The 16,661-nt window shown below is 42.1% G+C and overlaps 2 protein-coding genes across 11 annotated transcripts in view; one reads left to right on the forward strand and one right to left on the reverse strand.

The window, feature by feature from the left end:
* The window catches only part of mdfic (MyoD family inhibitor domain containing), a 221,007-nt gene that overhangs the window by 159,730 nt on the left and 44,616 nt on the right, over nucleotides 1-16,661 (forward strand). The window lies entirely within an intron of this gene.
* tfec (transcription factor EC) overlaps nucleotides 11,082-16,661 on the reverse strand; it is a 59,069-nt gene continuing 53,489 nt past the window's right edge. For 7 of the 10 annotated variants that reach the window (XM_042402683.1, XM_042402685.1, XM_042402686.1 and 4 more), the window contains 5 exons: nucleotides 16,121-16,241; nucleotides 15,058-15,114; nucleotides 14,849-14,924; nucleotides 13,783-13,930; nucleotides 11,082-12,359 (listed from right to left, as the gene is read on the reverse strand). In XM_042402683.1, the coding sequence (XP_042258617.1) occupies nucleotides 11,859-12,359; nucleotides 13,783-13,930; nucleotides 14,849-14,924; nucleotides 15,058-15,114; nucleotides 16,121-16,241 (903 nt within the window). In that variant the 3' untranslated portion in view covers nucleotides 11,082-11,858. The remainder of the gene's footprint in view (nucleotides 12,360-13,782; nucleotides 13,931-14,848; nucleotides 14,925-15,057; nucleotides 15,115-16,120; nucleotides 16,242-16,661) is intronic. The other 3 variants (XM_042402687.1, XM_042402684.1, XM_042402690.1) reach the window with 1 other exon arrangement.

The raw sequence follows: 16,661 nt of genomic DNA on the forward strand, positions 1-16,661 counted from the left end.
TGGCAGATGCACTGGCCTGTGCCGGGCTACAGAGCGAACGAGGTGTGTGTTTGTACAAGCTGATTTCTCAGACTAAACGGGTATCGCGTCCTACCAGCTGCTTTGGATCAAAACAGTCAGCCGGAGCAGGCGGGAAGGGCCCCATAGTCCACCTGGCAAAACAAGATGGGACCTCGGCGTGACAGCGAATATAACATCTCCGCTAATAAACGAGCAGTTTACTGAGATGACACATCTGAAAGGCCCACGCTCTGTTGTTTTAGCTGTAAATTTAGGCACAATTCAGTCGGTTAGAGGGGGTGGGGTCATCAGAGTTAAAAAAAGAGACAAGAGGAGAAACAGTGAGCTCCTGCTTTATCTTCAGATCGGGGTCAGACTGAAATATGGGATCTAACAGAGGCTACAAAAGCCAGACGCTATATTTAGTCTTGAGGAGTCATGAGCGGTGAGAAAGTGTCTTCACCTCTTCTTCTCTTTAGTCTCTCTTCTCTGACACACACACACACACACACACTAGGTGATTGTGATGACAGCAGCCTCGCCTCACAAATCAACTTTGCAAAGGGAGATATTTTGTTCAGTAACAGCACTTGTGTAGGCATTTGGTTTACATTAAACCATGTTGTCATTGTACATGTGAATGCACCGCTGTTTTTGCCGTCACGCACTGTTGGTCGCAGTCAGACGCCATCAATTCAGTGTCGTTGTGTCTGAATGAAACGGTAAATCATGTTAGTTATTCAGGTAAACAAATCAGGAATGGTACCCCAGAGAACCGTTGAGTTCAGTCAGCAGTTTGCTTGCAATGGCACAAACGAGAAAGAAAAACACGGTGAATGTGCTCATTTAATGGCAAGTCATATGTTAATTTTAATGACGGGTTTACCCGGTGCACAGGTGTGTTGGAGTGGAGGTTGCGGTAAAGAGGTTAATGCTCTCAGTCACTCACACAAACTTTAAGCACAGTGTGCAGGAGGGGGAGAGAGAGTTCGAAAAAGTACAAGAGAAGAAAAAGGGAAGAGAGGAAGAGGACATGCAGAAGAGTTTGAATGAGTTCTGTGTGTTCTAACAGGTTTCTGCATCTCTACGAAACCTGCTGGTCTCATTGGCCAGCAGGCCATTGCCGTGGGGAATACTGAGGAAATGTCCTCATTTTCTGTTTTTAGAGGCACACCTCTGTGTGTGTGTGTGTGTGTGTGTGTGTGCAAAGTACCCCAGGTGCAGGTGGGGTGTCTACAAAACCTTTCATTCCCTGGGAAAAAGCAAATTTTGGCTTTTTCTTCACTCAAGCTCAAGTGTGTTTAAGTTTTGAATGTTTAAGAAATAAGTTTTAAATTACACTGTGACAAGATTTATCACCTTGTTTTCTGCTAAGCATGTATTTATTACTGGAATAAAACATGTTGATGTTTCTGTTGCTGTTCAAATCCTACTGTACATCCTTCCTTTTCATGTCATATTTTGGTAGAAAATCTTCACAACAGAAAAGTTTCTTCTAGAAGAGTTATGGACGTCATCATCTTTACATCAACTTTTAAAAATCTCTCATTTCTCAGTGGTCAAAGTAAACACATTCCTGCAGTGAGAGAATTATCACCTCCTATACTCTGCCTCTCTAGCAGCAGTATTTACTTCACCTCTCCTGCCTCTCACTCGCATGATAAACACACTGCGTCAAATAGTATCAATTTTTTAAAAGCCATAAGGATAGCATGGCTGCAGGCCACGGCATGGCGTGCGACTTTGTTGCACTATCTCCTCCTTTATCGCCTGCCTGTTACTGCTGGTGCCACTTCATAAATAAAGCCATTACACCGGAGGGAGGCGGGGGGACAGGGCTTTGTGTTCACATAGACAGATTACACATAAACACACTGACACACACTCTGGGCAGGTACTCAGTCTCCCGTCGCTGGGGAGCTTTAACCCTGACCAGCTTAGTTCAGAGGCGAGGGGCTTTATGGGACATTGGGGAGCGGCTTGCGTGGAGTAAATAGAATATCCAGTGGTGTCTGTCCCAATCTCAGATTAAGCCTCCAAAATCTCAGCGGTTTTTCAGTCTGACAGAGGTGTATGAAGACATGAGAATGTGCATCTCCGCTGCACACTCACAACACGCAAAAGAAAAACACATACACAGAGCTGTGTCTGCGAGGGGGTCCCAGTGCAGCTCAGGGTTTTATGCTGACACTAAAGAATGTGTTCATCTAGGAGTGAAGGGCCTCTCTCTCCCTGTCTGTTACCTGCCTCTCTGCCTCGCTGACGGAATGACTGACTGACTAACTGACTGACTGACTGACTGGCTGAATGAAGTGTAGTGTAGTGGGGATCTGACAGGGATCTCCATGTGATCCGTTGCAGCTCACAAAGGGCCCCAAGCTAAAGCCCTTCTCAAGCATATTGGCAAAACATTACTCCAGCTGAGAAGAGCCAGCTTGCAGGGTGGGCCCCGGAGTTTAGAAAGCCTTGTCCCTTAACTGAAAAGTCCTAACAACTCGTGTGTTTTGTCAAAATGTGCTTTGGCAAAAGAAACGCTGTTACCCCTACTGTTTTTGGTCATCGGAGGTTACTACGGGTAAGTTAACTAAATGTTGCAGCCCTCTGTTCTGCGTCTGTGAAGGAGAGCAAACCAGGAGGTGAATGATTCAAAGGCAAGCAAAAATTAGGGATTGTTTAAAGAAGACTGGCTTTCTTCAAATCTGTGGTCCGCAGAAAAAAATAGGACTATGTTAGAGATGGAGAGGGGAATGGAGTGTGCCCGCTGGATTCAGAGGAAGTATAAAATTAAATTTGTGCCCCTCTCTCTGTGTTTTCTGCTGCCCTGTCCGGGAGAAAGCAAGGCAGAGCGCGTGAGCCGGAGAAACATAATTCATAACACAAGCGAAGGGAGTTCAAGAACCGATGCTGCTTCAGAGAAAGAAAAAAAAAAGAGGTGGTGCAAAAGAAAGCCAGGGCTCACCCACAGCCATGAAGAAAGAGAAAGTGGAAAGTTTGGGACAGAAGGAGGTAAAGGTGGTAAAACAGATAAATAAAGTTGTGATAACTGGATAAGAAGAGGGAAGATGACAATAGAAGAAGAGGTGATGTACCTGCACCCCTGAGCATCCCTGCAAGAAAAACAGGGATTGGTATAACCTGATTTGTGAAATAAAATTAAATTTTGCTTGACATAGTGTAAGATGTAATTATTTTTATGTCAGCCTCTTTGTTAGCACAGACAGCTCTGAAAATACTTTTACAAGTCACTGATAATATTTATAGTTTTTACATATGGCCTCGTAGCACGTTCAGAAGCGGTTTAGGTTTCTGGGTGACGTGGGTTTCACAGCGCTAGCATGATTGAATTCCAGCTTGCACGTAAGTGTTTTTTGATCTAGTAGGCTTGATCCTCGTGCACCAAAGCACCGCCACACACATGCTACACTGTACACACACACACACACAGGCGCACATGTGTACACTCATGCACACACATCACATTATACGGCATCAGCCAGGCTCAAAGTGGATCATTATTTACTAAACAGGTTGCCTAACAAGAAAAGACTGATTCCCCTGCAGGCTTATATAAAAACCCTGGAAGCATGGCGGTGGAGCAATATCCATCATAATTGATGTGTTGCAAAGCAGATTACACACATTAGCGCACACTGTTCTAGCTATGACAGCTCCAACTGAACATGACAAATTCCATAATGTGGAAAAAAAGGTATTTTACTCTCTCTGGGTATTAAAAGGCACAGCAACTAACAAAGAGGCATTTGCATTTGCAGGGGTAAATGTGCATTCGAGAGTATGTGTTTGTGTGTGTGCATCCCCTGTCTGACTACACCTCCTCCATGCTCTCATCTCTCCTTAATTACATTCTATTTGTTCCACTTGGGGCGGAGGGTCCTGTAAACTGTTTGGAGCTTGGCACAGCTTCCCCTGCTCGGTGACAAGACTTCATTCAACACGGCTAATCCCAACATAGCATTAGCTACATGGATGATGCGTTCGAGGGCAGTGACAGCTGCGGCATTATTTACTGAACACAGCACAACAGATAAGCCCATTGAAATTGCAGCAGCTCATTCATTGTGGGGAGGCATTAAGAGTGTCTGTAGCTGCCTAATCAGTGGGCTGGATGCTAGAGGAATAAATAAGCTTTGGGAAGAGGGGCGGCTTGACTCTCACTCACTCCCTCCTCTCTTCTTACTCACTCACTCACTCTCTGAGTCACTCTCCTCTCACTCTTCTAATCAACTCAACAGCATTACGGCAAATCTGCTACTGGAATTCCTGCTGGCCGGCTCTATTTCTGTATGAGTGCTTTTAAATTAGAAAAGGTTGTAAATAAGGCTTTATTGATTTGCGCTAGATACAGTATATTTATTATAGTTTACAGTTATTATTATTATAACTGCAGCTGTGTTATTACTACAGTGGCAGTTTTTTAGGTTTTATTGCTTTTTATGGTCCACTCAATGCAAAATTACATTTACATTTCTGATGATTTTGGCCTGTAAATTTCAATGACAACATTCTTTCTCGCTCTCCATTTTATCAGTAAATACTGCTTGATGGAATTAAGCAAAAAATCTTTGTTTCATTCGTTTCCATAGCTTCATCTTTATTGATGTGAGCCATAATAATTTGACATCATTTCAAACACAGTCTAAAACGAATGACTTTTTAAAGCACAGTTCTTCGTATACCACTAAAAGTCATCATTTGCAAATTATGCCTGTAATGTTCTTTGAATTTTCCTGAGCATGTTGTAATTTTATGTTTCTGTTGAAATTATTTAATTTGCCGTATCTTCTTTTTTTTTTTTTGCCTTTGATTAAACCTAACATATTAAGAGATGTAATTTAAATTATTTTCCTCAGCACTAATTGTCAAATTCATTTTAATTGTAAAAGGAGGCCTGAACTGCGCTGTGTGTTTATGTGTGACCGAGCTGTTCAGAGCCGTGTCGTTAGCCACACACCCACTCTTGACGACCCACTAATTAACACCCCATGTTAATCACTCTCAACCCAGCCAATAACCAGTGACATGCCATCATGCAGATCACTACATCATACCACAGCACAGCAGTACATCCAAACCAGGCGATATTTTTTTCCCCTTTCTCCTCAGTGTTGTGTTGTACATACATCTCTCTGAGTATTTTGACTTATTTCACAGTATGAGAGTGAACTGTTTTAACTGTTTTCCTGAACAGGAAGTTAGTATTTAGCAGGACTGTCATTCACAAAGTGATACTAAGGTGATATAAATACTTGAACGGTGACAAAGAAACATGTCACCAACACCACCCTCTGACTTCTCCAAGCCATCTGTGGCTTCAAATTGATCCAGAATGTTTCCCCCAGCTCTATAATTTCTAATAGCACATTTATTTTTGTCACCATACCGAGTGCCACATGTATTAGATCTAATCCATTAGCCCGATCCTACTTTATATACACTGGTTTAAGTACATGTTGGCTAAATATCTTCCCAGTGAATCTGCCGTTCTGGCTGAAATAATGATTTTGATATAAGTTAAGCTGATTTGCCTAAGCTACCGAGTAATTAACTGAACTTAATCATTTCATTTCAATTCATTTCCATTACCTGAATTATTTTTCCAGTCTTTCCTATCTTTTGTAATGTCTGTGTCTGCTTTAAGCTCACTGTTGTCTGGTAGTGAAAGAGAGGGTGCATCTGAACTCTGTTACAATACTGACCTCTAGTGTCAGTTTGGCTCAGCTCGGGCTCATGTGTGAGTTTTAAATGTGACATTTTAGCAGGCTCATTGGTAGTCCTATCTAAGGTAATGAATCCGCTTTGGACAAATGCCTAGTTTGAAGCTTTAGCCTCCAAACGCCTGGAGCAGGGATTGCCCAGGATAGGGCAGAGGTAGATTAGGAGTCAGTGTAATGAGAGGCAAAGCATCTCTTTAGCTCACCCTTTGTCTTTGCCTCCATCCATCCAAGCCTTGGAGGAGAAGGAGAGAGGGAGACTTCTCTGGCCAGTGGCAGCCACGCGGGCATTGGCTTTATTTTTCATCATCCTCTTCTCCTTTCCTCTCCTCCCTGCCGGCTTCTTCCTCTTTTCCTATCTCCGTCTATTTTTTCTCCCCTTTCTCCATCCTCAGCCGTGGATGCTGACACTTACTCACGCCAAGCGGCCTCACGTCCTCGACAGGGGATTGTCAGATCTTCTAGAATATGGAAAAATACAGCCACACCGGTGTGCGGCACATGGGTAATAGGCATAATAGGGTCAGGCCTGCATTTAATAAACAATTACCCATCTATAATAGATGAGTCCAGCTCCTAAGGACCAGCGCCTGGCCTGGGTCGAGAGAGGGAACAGGAGAGGGAGCGTACAGGAGAGAGAGAGGGTAGATGAATGAATAATGCAGACGAGATGCCCATCAGAGCACCCAAACGCAGGGGCCCATGCAGCGCCAATTATCTTCCTCTGCTAATGATGATCATCTTGATGCTCTCCCCCAACACCCTCCCTTACCCCCCCCCCCATCCTACCACCCTGCACCGACTATGCCTAAATCTGACATTTACCCAGCTGCCCCTAAACTCACCAAACATGAGGAAACAGAGGAGAGAAGACTGCTTTTAAATGTTGCTCTTCATTTTGTTTTTCATGAGGGGGAGGGGGGGGGGTTTCCTGGAGGCAGGGGCGGTGGGGGCACAGTGGCCATTGCTCCTCTTTTGAATTACAAATCAATCAGGGACTTCTCCTCAGCAGCTTCCATTTAGTCCAAGGTCACCCAGATTACACAAGGCTGTGTATTTGAATAGACATCCTAAGATACGTGAAAACAGAGAAGCGAGGAGAAGCTCTTTGGCCCTCAGGATCAGAGGGGTGGGTGGGTGGGTGGAGGGTGAGGGGACCTGTGGTGCTCTGGCAGACTGCTAGTGAAGTAGATAGGGCCCCAGTAGGCTGCTTCAGTATGGGCACTGGGAAAAATACACAGCTATTTTGGCTCCCTAAGGGCCCAAGTCTCTGGTAATAATGGGATCAGAGCCATGACCCTCCCAGGACACCGTACCACTATTGGATATTCTATTAGTTTTCGTCTGCAGTGAAAAGAAGTCCGTGCTCAGCTACTTTTCTTACTCTGAATCACATTTGTTTTACTTTTATGTAGCTTTAACAGTGACTAATCAAATTATTTAAAGTTTCCAGGAAGAGACTCCATTAACAATGGCACAAAGTATAGTGCTACTTATGACTATTGTAAAACCTTCTGGTATATAAAACTATGTACTGTGGATATCTTCTAATCATATCTAATGTACTTTATGCATGCAAGGATATTGTAAGCTATTAACATATGCACAAAAAAAGCGAGCCCCATAATTGTTCCTTTTTACCATTTAATCCCAGCACTGGAAGATACAGCAGAGATCACATTAACATTTACATTTCTGAATCCCCCACCTCCTTGATACAGCTCCAGCTTTCAGCCCCAGCATCTCGTCTGCCTTTACATAATATCAGGCCGTATTAATGCTACATATGGAGCTCCACTGTCTGTGCTAGTGTGTAGATTTACATTTTCCTAATGATGTGCTTTCATTTTTCCTCCGCTATCCCCCTGTCCTTCCCTTCACCTCCAGCCCACAGCCCACGGTGATTTAAAACACATACAACTGTACTGCCGTTTTACTGCAGAATAACACAAAGCGCGGGTTGAGACACCTTTGGTCGCCCCGGCCCCATCTGTTGCACATCTGGAAGTGGTGCGCCGCACCAATAATTGGAAGTCAATTTGTTTGAAGTTATGTATTTGGCATCTGGCTCGATTCATAAAAACTCTGGAAATCACATTAATTTTATAGCATTTCGAGAAGGCCCAGCCACTTTTTTTTTCATCTCTCTTGTGTTCCATCGTTAATGCACGTGGGGCCTTGCTAGTCTAGTGACGTGGGCGTTTGTCGAGCACTGGTCAGGGTGTGGTCCTTAATAAAAGCAGCATGGAGGCCAGTGCCCTAAAGAATCATGGGATGAATTACTGCAGTACACTGGAGAGACAATATTGATAGCTTGAGTTGCTAATCATGAAAACTTAGTGCTCAAACTCTGGCAAAGTTTTATAATTTCACCTTTAACTTGACCTTCACCTCAGATCATTTCTTATTTTTTCTAAAAGGTAAATTCATCCAGGGCCTAGTTTGCCATATTTCCAGTAGACGAGCTGCCTGATTGAGAAGGAGCATGGTGTTGTTTGTCACACAGCTCTGAGTCACAGCTGAAAATAGATATGACACTTGATGTTTGGTGCCTCACTGCTGGCTGTCATATTGTTATTCCCACTCAAATTTCACCTAATTTGTGCACAAGTCTTGTCACAGTCCAGATCCTGATAAGGGGCTTTTAGGTAGTTATTTTCCCCCCCTTAGCTTCCTGGTATGTGTGGCAATGAAATACACACCTGTGCTTGCATGTGCATGTGTATGCATATCCATGCATGTGTCTTTTTTGCTTGCGTTTGCACACAAGCACATGTTGATTAGGCTTGTTTGTGTGCGCACGAGTGTGTGCGGGGCCCTGTGCGTGCAGGCTCCAAAGTGAGTCACCTCGGCGGGAGGTGATTAAGAGTTGCCAATGGCAGGCTCGACAGGTGAGTGCATTGTAGCACGCTGGCAGCTGTGGCATCTGCACAGGTGACAGCTTCCCCTGCTCAGTGGTGGTGTCAGTGTTGGTGGGTGGCAGGAGGTCTGACAACGTTGTTTTGGTGACAGAACGACTCCGCTGTGAGGTTCACGACATCACTTGCCTTCTTTAGATTTGTCAGTTTATACTAGGAAGTATACGGGGCACCATGGACTCAAGCATATACTGCCAAAGCACTATTCCATACATGAAAATACTGTTTGGTAACTATTGGTAAAGACTAAAAGGCATCAAGGAAGCTGGGAAGAATTATTTTACTTTATTGGCTTACTTAAATAATCCACAACTGTTTTCTGTTGTACCACACTCCTGCATGGGGTTTCTTTTTACTAACAAATGGCACAGTGTGGTGTGTGATGATGATGAACCACAGCCCATTGCTGCCACCTGCTGTTGGAAATATGATACAGCAGCAGTCCTTTCATCCTGAGAGTGAGGTAATTCTTTAAGGGAGACCATTTTGCTGTGCATGCAAAAGTAACACAAAAAGGAATGGAAAGATTATTTTACAAGGTGTACAGTTTTTGCAGATATTGTAAAAAGCCGGAATCCAATAGGTTTCTCATGAAGGAGATTAGGTAAAGAGTAGAGGAAGTGACGGAAGAGGGAGGTTTGTAGGATTACAAACTTTCCCAAATTTGTTTTACACGTTCATAATGTATGTTCACCTCTTAAAATACGCAGCTAATGTCTCTAACATAAACGTGTTATCGGATACCCACGCTGTTTTCTCAATCCATCAGTTCCTGTAAGTCTCCAAACCGTGGGTTGATGAACTGTGATATTCCAAATAAAAAGTCGCTTGTTCTGATGTCACTGTTGCCTCATCCGACCACATTTCCTTTTGAAGCCTGCGCATAACTGGCCTTGAACTTTGCCCATGATAGCCTTTGATATGGAGAGAAATGAATTAGTTAGGAAAGTTTAATCTGACTTTCCTATTCAGAGTAGAATGCTTTGTCTCCTGAGGCAGCCTCAAAAGAGTTATTTGAATGTGTGTGGGTAAGTTTGTAAAATAGGTGCTTATTTATTTTTTATATTCTGTCAATACTCTCATTAAGGTTAAGGATACTCTTTGCATTATTCTACTCCAGGCTTTGACTTTCATCAGTTCCTGTGATAGACTAACTGGATTTGTATACTTTTCCTAAGTTAAGTAATACAAGAAAGAAGAAAAATCATTGAAAATCAAAATGTAAATTGAGCCTTTTGAAATTTAATTTCGGTCATGCAGACTCTTTCTTAGATACTCTTCATGTTTTCAGCATAATGAAAATCTATATTTACCTTCCATAACTGCTTTGGCCAATTACCCGTAAACATCACTCAACACTTTGTAGTTTGAGTGGCTGTACTCTGTAATGATTGATTGGTTCAGCCTTATTTGCGGCTGAAGAGGAGATGCGAGCGAGGAATGTTTCGATTTCATTACAGAGAAACAGACGCTAATAACACTCTAAAACATTAATTCATGAAGGCTTTGATGAGAAATCCACTTGGGAAGTATTGGCGTGTTTTTTTTAAGACTGGTCTGTTTGTTGTATTATTAATGCATGACTTCAAGATTAGAAAACTACATGTTGATGAATGATTTTTTAACACTCAGCATAATATATAATCTAGACAAAGCAATGAGTTTTTAGGACTTCATTAGTTTTTCATCACTGCGTCGCAAACAAACTTCAGGAAACTTTATTAATGAACAGATCATATACCTACAGTGTGAAAGGACACATCTCTTCATCCTGCTTACCTCAAAGGAAACTTCAGCGAACAGCTCTCGTTGCAACTCTTTATCCCTCGCCATTATTCATCCTCAAGGGCTCATCAGCTCACAGTAGGCTCATCAGAATTATTACTCCTCCTCTACTTGTCTTTATTATCCAATTTCCCTCCTCTCTCCTCCTTTCTGCCACTCATTGCCAATCAGGCATCTTGTAAGCCGGCCCTTCACCTATGAAACTTTTCCAGGCTCTGTTTACTCTTTTTAGCCCAGTCCTAGACCAGCAAGATCATTTTGCACTCAGTCCACCACTGGTCAAGAATTAAGAATTAAGATTTAAGTACAAGTGAACGTTTTCACAGCAAAGTAAGAGCACTGTTGTTGTTTGAGTATGACATACACTTCTAATGGCCTTTTTTTTTACTGAAAAATCCTGGTATTTTCTCAAAGATAGCTGGTAACTTGTGCATGGAATTTTCTAAAGGTGTTCAGAATTTTAGAAATATATTATTACTATTTTCTAAATTTAAAGGAATATGTGTAGCATTTAGGAATTGAACTGTAGAGGTTTTTGTCATGTGTGATGGTGTACGATTGCAGACCTTCAATACGTGATGTCTTCACTGAGATGACAACAAGAAGCCAAAATCAAGCGTATCAAAAAAAAGGGGTTTATTATATTTTTCCCACCCCTACTAAGAATAAAAAAGGTAACATGTTAGATAATAATATATATCTTTTTTTATGAATACATGGATTAAAACATATATAAATACATAAACACTTATATAACAAAAACACTGAAAAGACACAGACAAGACCGACGACATGTTAGGCATAGCGGTGAGTACATCATGTTACATGTTCGTATCTTCTTTAAGACAAAACCCGGGTGTTTGAATAAGGCACATCACACAATCACAAACCTGACTGCAATTGTTTAAAATCCTTTTGCAAAATAAAGGACTGTTTGGGCAGGCTTTCAGTGATTATTCTGAATATGTTACAGTGTACGGCTACCACAGTGTTTACCAAAAAAACAGTAGACATGGTCATTTATATAAAGGCCGATAAATGTCTCCCTTTTTCTTATGAGTCTGTTTCTGCTCTGTCCGGGAGGCAGAGATACATGTTTATAGTCTATACTAAAGAGCAGGTGGAGGAGCAGGAGGTCCAATGGGCTGTTTCTGGTCCTGCTGAGATTTTGGGCCAATTGAGCTCTAACACCCACCTGATCAACAAGAACTACACACTTTATGTACAGGTGGACTTTAAGGGCACTGTCAGGTGTGTCAGCTGTCATTGAAATTACTTGCAACCCTGGGAGTGGTCATTAATGTATGTCCAGAGCCATCAGTCCGTCTTTTAAAAGCTCTGTGTATATGCCCTTTACCACTGAGGATTACAACCGTGTTGTCACAAGGAGATAACAAGAGTGCGTTTCTGTAGAGGGCACCCATTATAGGTCGTCACCCTCTGCAGAGCTGAAGCTGCTCCTGCGGCTGCTGTCTTTGGATGCGGCTCCAGGTGAGCCGGCCGAGAGGAGCGGGTCGGTGCCAAATGGCGAGAGCGGGTCGTCCATCAGGATCTCGTCCAGCCGGTGCTCCTCCTTGAGCGTAGCACTGAAGAAGTCTGTGAAGTGGGACAGCGGGTCGGAAAATGTGGTGCAGCCATCAGCACCCGTGATGTGATCCTGCAGCCCACCGGTGGCGGGGATGGATGGCACACCAGCTACCACGGCTATCCTCTGGAGGTAGTCGCTGTTTGGGTCCTCCTGGTAGAGGGGCGGCTGCTGGGCCTGGGGAGACGACTGCTGTTGTTGTTGTTGTTGTTGTTGTTGTTGTTGCTGCTGCTGCTGCTGCTGCTGTTGTTGTTTGAGGAGATGGGAGGACAGTTCAACTGTCCCCAAAGCTGTAGCCATGTTTGGGAGCCCATGTGCTCGTGCCTGGATCTCAAGCTCCTGGTAAACAAAAGAAAAGAAAACACAAGTTAAAGATGTATTGTAACCTATTATATCTTCAGTTGCTCATTGTGCGTCAGTCTAGATAAGAGCTGAATAAATACTTAAAAAATAAAAAATGTAATTTCCTCAGTTATGAGTAGATCTGCCATGACTGTATAGTGTGAAGTAACATTGGAATAATCCACACCACACTTATTCTAGTCTACTCCACATACTGAGGTCAGGTTGGAGTGAGCTACACTTGGGGAGTTTGGGTGTTGACACTGTTCCCATACATCTTGTCACAGATTGTATGGGAAGTGTTGTCACAACTAAGTGTCATCACAAAAACCTGTTTGACCTTTTGTTCCCTTTATCCTCAGTGATGGTCAGTGTTTCCTGGATTGTTTCGTCATCCTTGTAGATTATTACAGATTGTATGTTCTTCCCAACATTGGAGTAAAGTCAGATAAACCACAATCTGTTTGTGTGTGATTAGGTGTACATGCGCTCCTCTGTGCATGTATGCGCCATGAAGCATATAAGCATCTCTTCTATTAGTGCTCATAATTTAATTCTGACCTGCTTTTATTTCCTCTGAAAGAGCTGAGGTCTTTCTCTTTATTCATTAGGTAATTAGCACTGAGCCCTGTGAGATGGGGGGGATGGAAGGACCTCATGTAAACAACAGTGGGGGGGATCTAGTTTTTAGGTTTATGGGTCGAAAAGATTTTTGGGGTGGAAATTAGTTAACATTGTGGGGTTGTAAGGCTTTGAAGGTGGAAATTAGCATAAGTGTGAAGTACCTGATCTTTGACATGACCTCTTGTATGGATGAGGCTGTTAATAAATACCTCACTAAAGTGAAAATGGAGGCTTACTTGAATGCTGAACTGGGACTGTATGTGCTAAAACATTAGTAGGACATTAGTGAGTTGATGGCCAACTCTTTGTATTAAGAAGTAAACTCATATTAGGAGGTTTGAAAAGACATCACGTTTAAGGCTGTGTACTTTTCACAATACATTTTTAGGTCTAGTCAAGTCTAACATAGTTTATTACCAAGCTGATAAACATCCAGTTGTAGTTCAATTCTTAAGTCTTAAATTGTAAAATAATCTTAATTTATAGGTCTTAATCTGCCTTGTTTTCAGGAGTTTACACTTTCCTCAGACAAGTGCAATGGCACCAAAAAGAAGTGCACTGGTATCTCAACTCATATTGTGCTTGTGTGTTTGTTTTTTTTAAAGAATAAATAATATGTTAAGAATAATATTTTTTGTATTTTAACAGTAAAGATACAAATTTATAAGATGAGGAAGTTCCTCATAAGATCTGCTTTTGTCTTTTTTTTCTCAGTATTATGATTATTTGCTTTAGTTGTGTGTTTTATCACCCTGTATGTCATTTAAAACACACCAAACACAATCAGACTTCTTACCTGGATCCTCAGCAGCAGTCTCCTGTTCGCTTGCTCTAGCTTCTTCTGACGGCTCTCCAGCTCCCGAGCGTGCTGCTGCTCCTTCTGCAGCCACCTTATGTACTCCACCGAGGCCTTCAGGATAGTGCCTTTGTTCCAGCGCATGTCGCTGCAGAGAGGAGAAATGTAAAAGATAACCTTTTACACAGAACCCACTGATGTCGGCAGAATATCCTCCGCAATAAAAAAAAGGGGGGGGAAAGTTTTAACACAGAGGTTTTTTCCCTTTTATGATATGAATAAGAAATGGTGATTTACATGGGGCAATTATTCATCCTTGGACATTACATGGGGACACTGAATGGGAATTTTAATAGAATAATTAAGTAGCTATGTGGAAAGTCCATTCTCGTACCTCCTTGTTCGGTAAAATTAATCCTCGAGTAAAAATAGGTGAGGGAAAATGAGCTAAGTAAAAAGACAGAGGGAAAAATGGAGCATTGGACCTAAGGTGCTAGAGTGCAAGTCATTCTTTATTGCTTTTTAAAAAAGGAAAGGTACTAAAATTGTCCTTTTCCACATGAGTGAGACGTTGGTCTGATCAGAGCTAATAATCTCTTTTATCCGGCGTTAATGGCACGACGACAACGCTAACCTTCCATTTAAATTTGAGGCAAAGTTCAATTGCGAAAGATGGCCAGTGGATTTCAATTCAGCTCCATATTCCATCTCTGTGTTCCAATTGTGCTTCAAACTTTGATTCAAATGGTGTTGCCTGCTTCTTTGCATTTGACCCTCTCCTCATCATTCATGCTTTGAGCTGAACTGCCGAGACCCAGCGAGAGGATGTACAGCTCTTGGAGCGTCGACTACAATGGAAGTTCAAGTGCTCCCTTGAAATATGACTGAAATGTGCTTGAGTACTCATTTGAATTCAATGAACAACGTTTAGAGTGTCTTTGTGCTTAGAATTTAATATTCCAGTTTCCCCCGCCACACAAGTTCTTGCATTTGTTTCAGTGACATAAAGTGAAGGGAAGCAGTGCATTGTTTCGGAAAACATATTCAGATTTTTTTTTCAACTTACGGGTCATTCGACTTTGGTATGAGTGTCCCCAGCTCCTTAATCCTGTAGTTGATATTGTATCTTCGCCTTCTTTCAACTAAGCAAGCAGAACAAAAAAAAAAGAACAAGAGATGATTAGAGCATTGTCAGCTGCAGTGCTAAAGGCTAACCATAACTCATTTTTAGATGATAAACTGTGACGGAGTTGAAAGGCAGCGGGAGACACTTACTCAAATTATGGTTGTCTTTTTTCTGTCGCTCTTTGGCCATCACCCTTGTGTCGTGTTCTGTCAAAAAAATAAATCACATAGGGAAACGGATTGATTAGCAACGCACGCTAATTTAGAAACTGAAAGACAACGAACGCAAAACACCACAAAAGGTCTAGTCAGGAGACACACAATCAGTTGTTTTGAGGGAGTTCAGTGCTTGGGTCAGCCAGAATGTGGACTTTCCATGCATTAGCCTATGCCACAGACACAAGTTTGACCTCCTTATACACACACTGAAAGAGCCCAATTTATTCCCTCCAGCATGTCTGCAGCTCATTGTGAAAAAAAAATGGTGACCACTTTTAAACTATTTACTGTGTAATTAAGACAGTTTAGCAAATTCACTAATCTGTCTTGGAGAGCGACAAAAATGCCACTGCATCCATATTTGTATTCGCATTCTTCCAAATTACATAATTGGGGACCTGAGATTGGATTTCCCAATTTGTCTCTGTTGATTCAATCAAGACAATTTAAACTCTGTGTAACAGCCCATTGTCCTCTGCGCCTACACTCAAATGAAACAGATGGCAATTTACTTATTTGCTCGTTGAGAGTGAAGGGTTCTTCAGACATCCTTTCTATTTCCTAAATCAATTAGGCTTCTTTGCTTGATGCATGACATTAATAAGAAACGTCTTAAAGGGTCCTCTGTGACGAAAAGTCTACACGTTTCTACAGCCTATTAACGGAACCAATGACAAGCAGGACAGTATTTGCCAAACATTGGACAGAAATCAGCTCACACATTTGTCTGTTTGTCTGACACACGTAATTGGACACACACAACAAGTTGCTGTTTATAGCTCACACAGGTACACTGTGTTCTTTTTAGTATGCCACCCAACCCAAATGAAATAGTTGTTGAAGAGAAATATGTGTAATTTTTAGAATTCCCCAAAAATGCCTATTTCTAATATGTAGAATTCAGTGTGATTTTTTTTAATCTACAGCAATGTGAGCATGTGATAACTCATTAATTAGTTAGTTGTTTGATCAGTGCTATGGTATGAGTTCATACCTGTGTATTCCCTTTTTACAGTGAGCTTTGTGGGGTTAGATGTGGGACTCATTCCACCATTAGGGGCTTTCATACCTTGTTCACCCCCATAGACGTCCAGCATGCTGCTACTGAGGGACACCTAGGAAGGAGAGAAAGAAGAGGGAGGAAAAAAAAAAAGAGAGAGGGTCAGTCAGAGGAGAAGCATACAAGCACATTTGCATCACATAAACACACACTCCTTTCACATTTCAACAAAAGCCACAATACAAATAGTTGTTTTTAGCTGTGGCTTTGTTTGGCTATTTAAACCAAAGAGGGCAATGAAAAAATGACGAGGTGAGTGGAGTGATCAGAGGCTTGCAGAGAAGGTTGTCAGCCTTCAGGCCTCTCGCTTTGGACCTCCCAGCAGGGAGTTGTAGTACCCACATATCTCCCACAGCAGGACAGATCAAATCCAGTGCTGTGGTCATGAATTGCTGCCATGTTCACATTGCCTGCTGCATGTCTTGCATCACAAAGAGTAAAAACTACTTAACAAAAACTAGCTGAAATCAGGTCA

This window comes from Thunnus maccoyii, chromosome 23 (assembly GCF_910596095.1).
Source record: "Thunnus maccoyii chromosome 23, fThuMac1.1, whole genome shotgun sequence".
NCBI classification, from domain to species: domain Eukaryota; kingdom Metazoa; phylum Chordata; class Actinopteri; order Scombriformes; family Scombridae; genus Thunnus; species Thunnus maccoyii.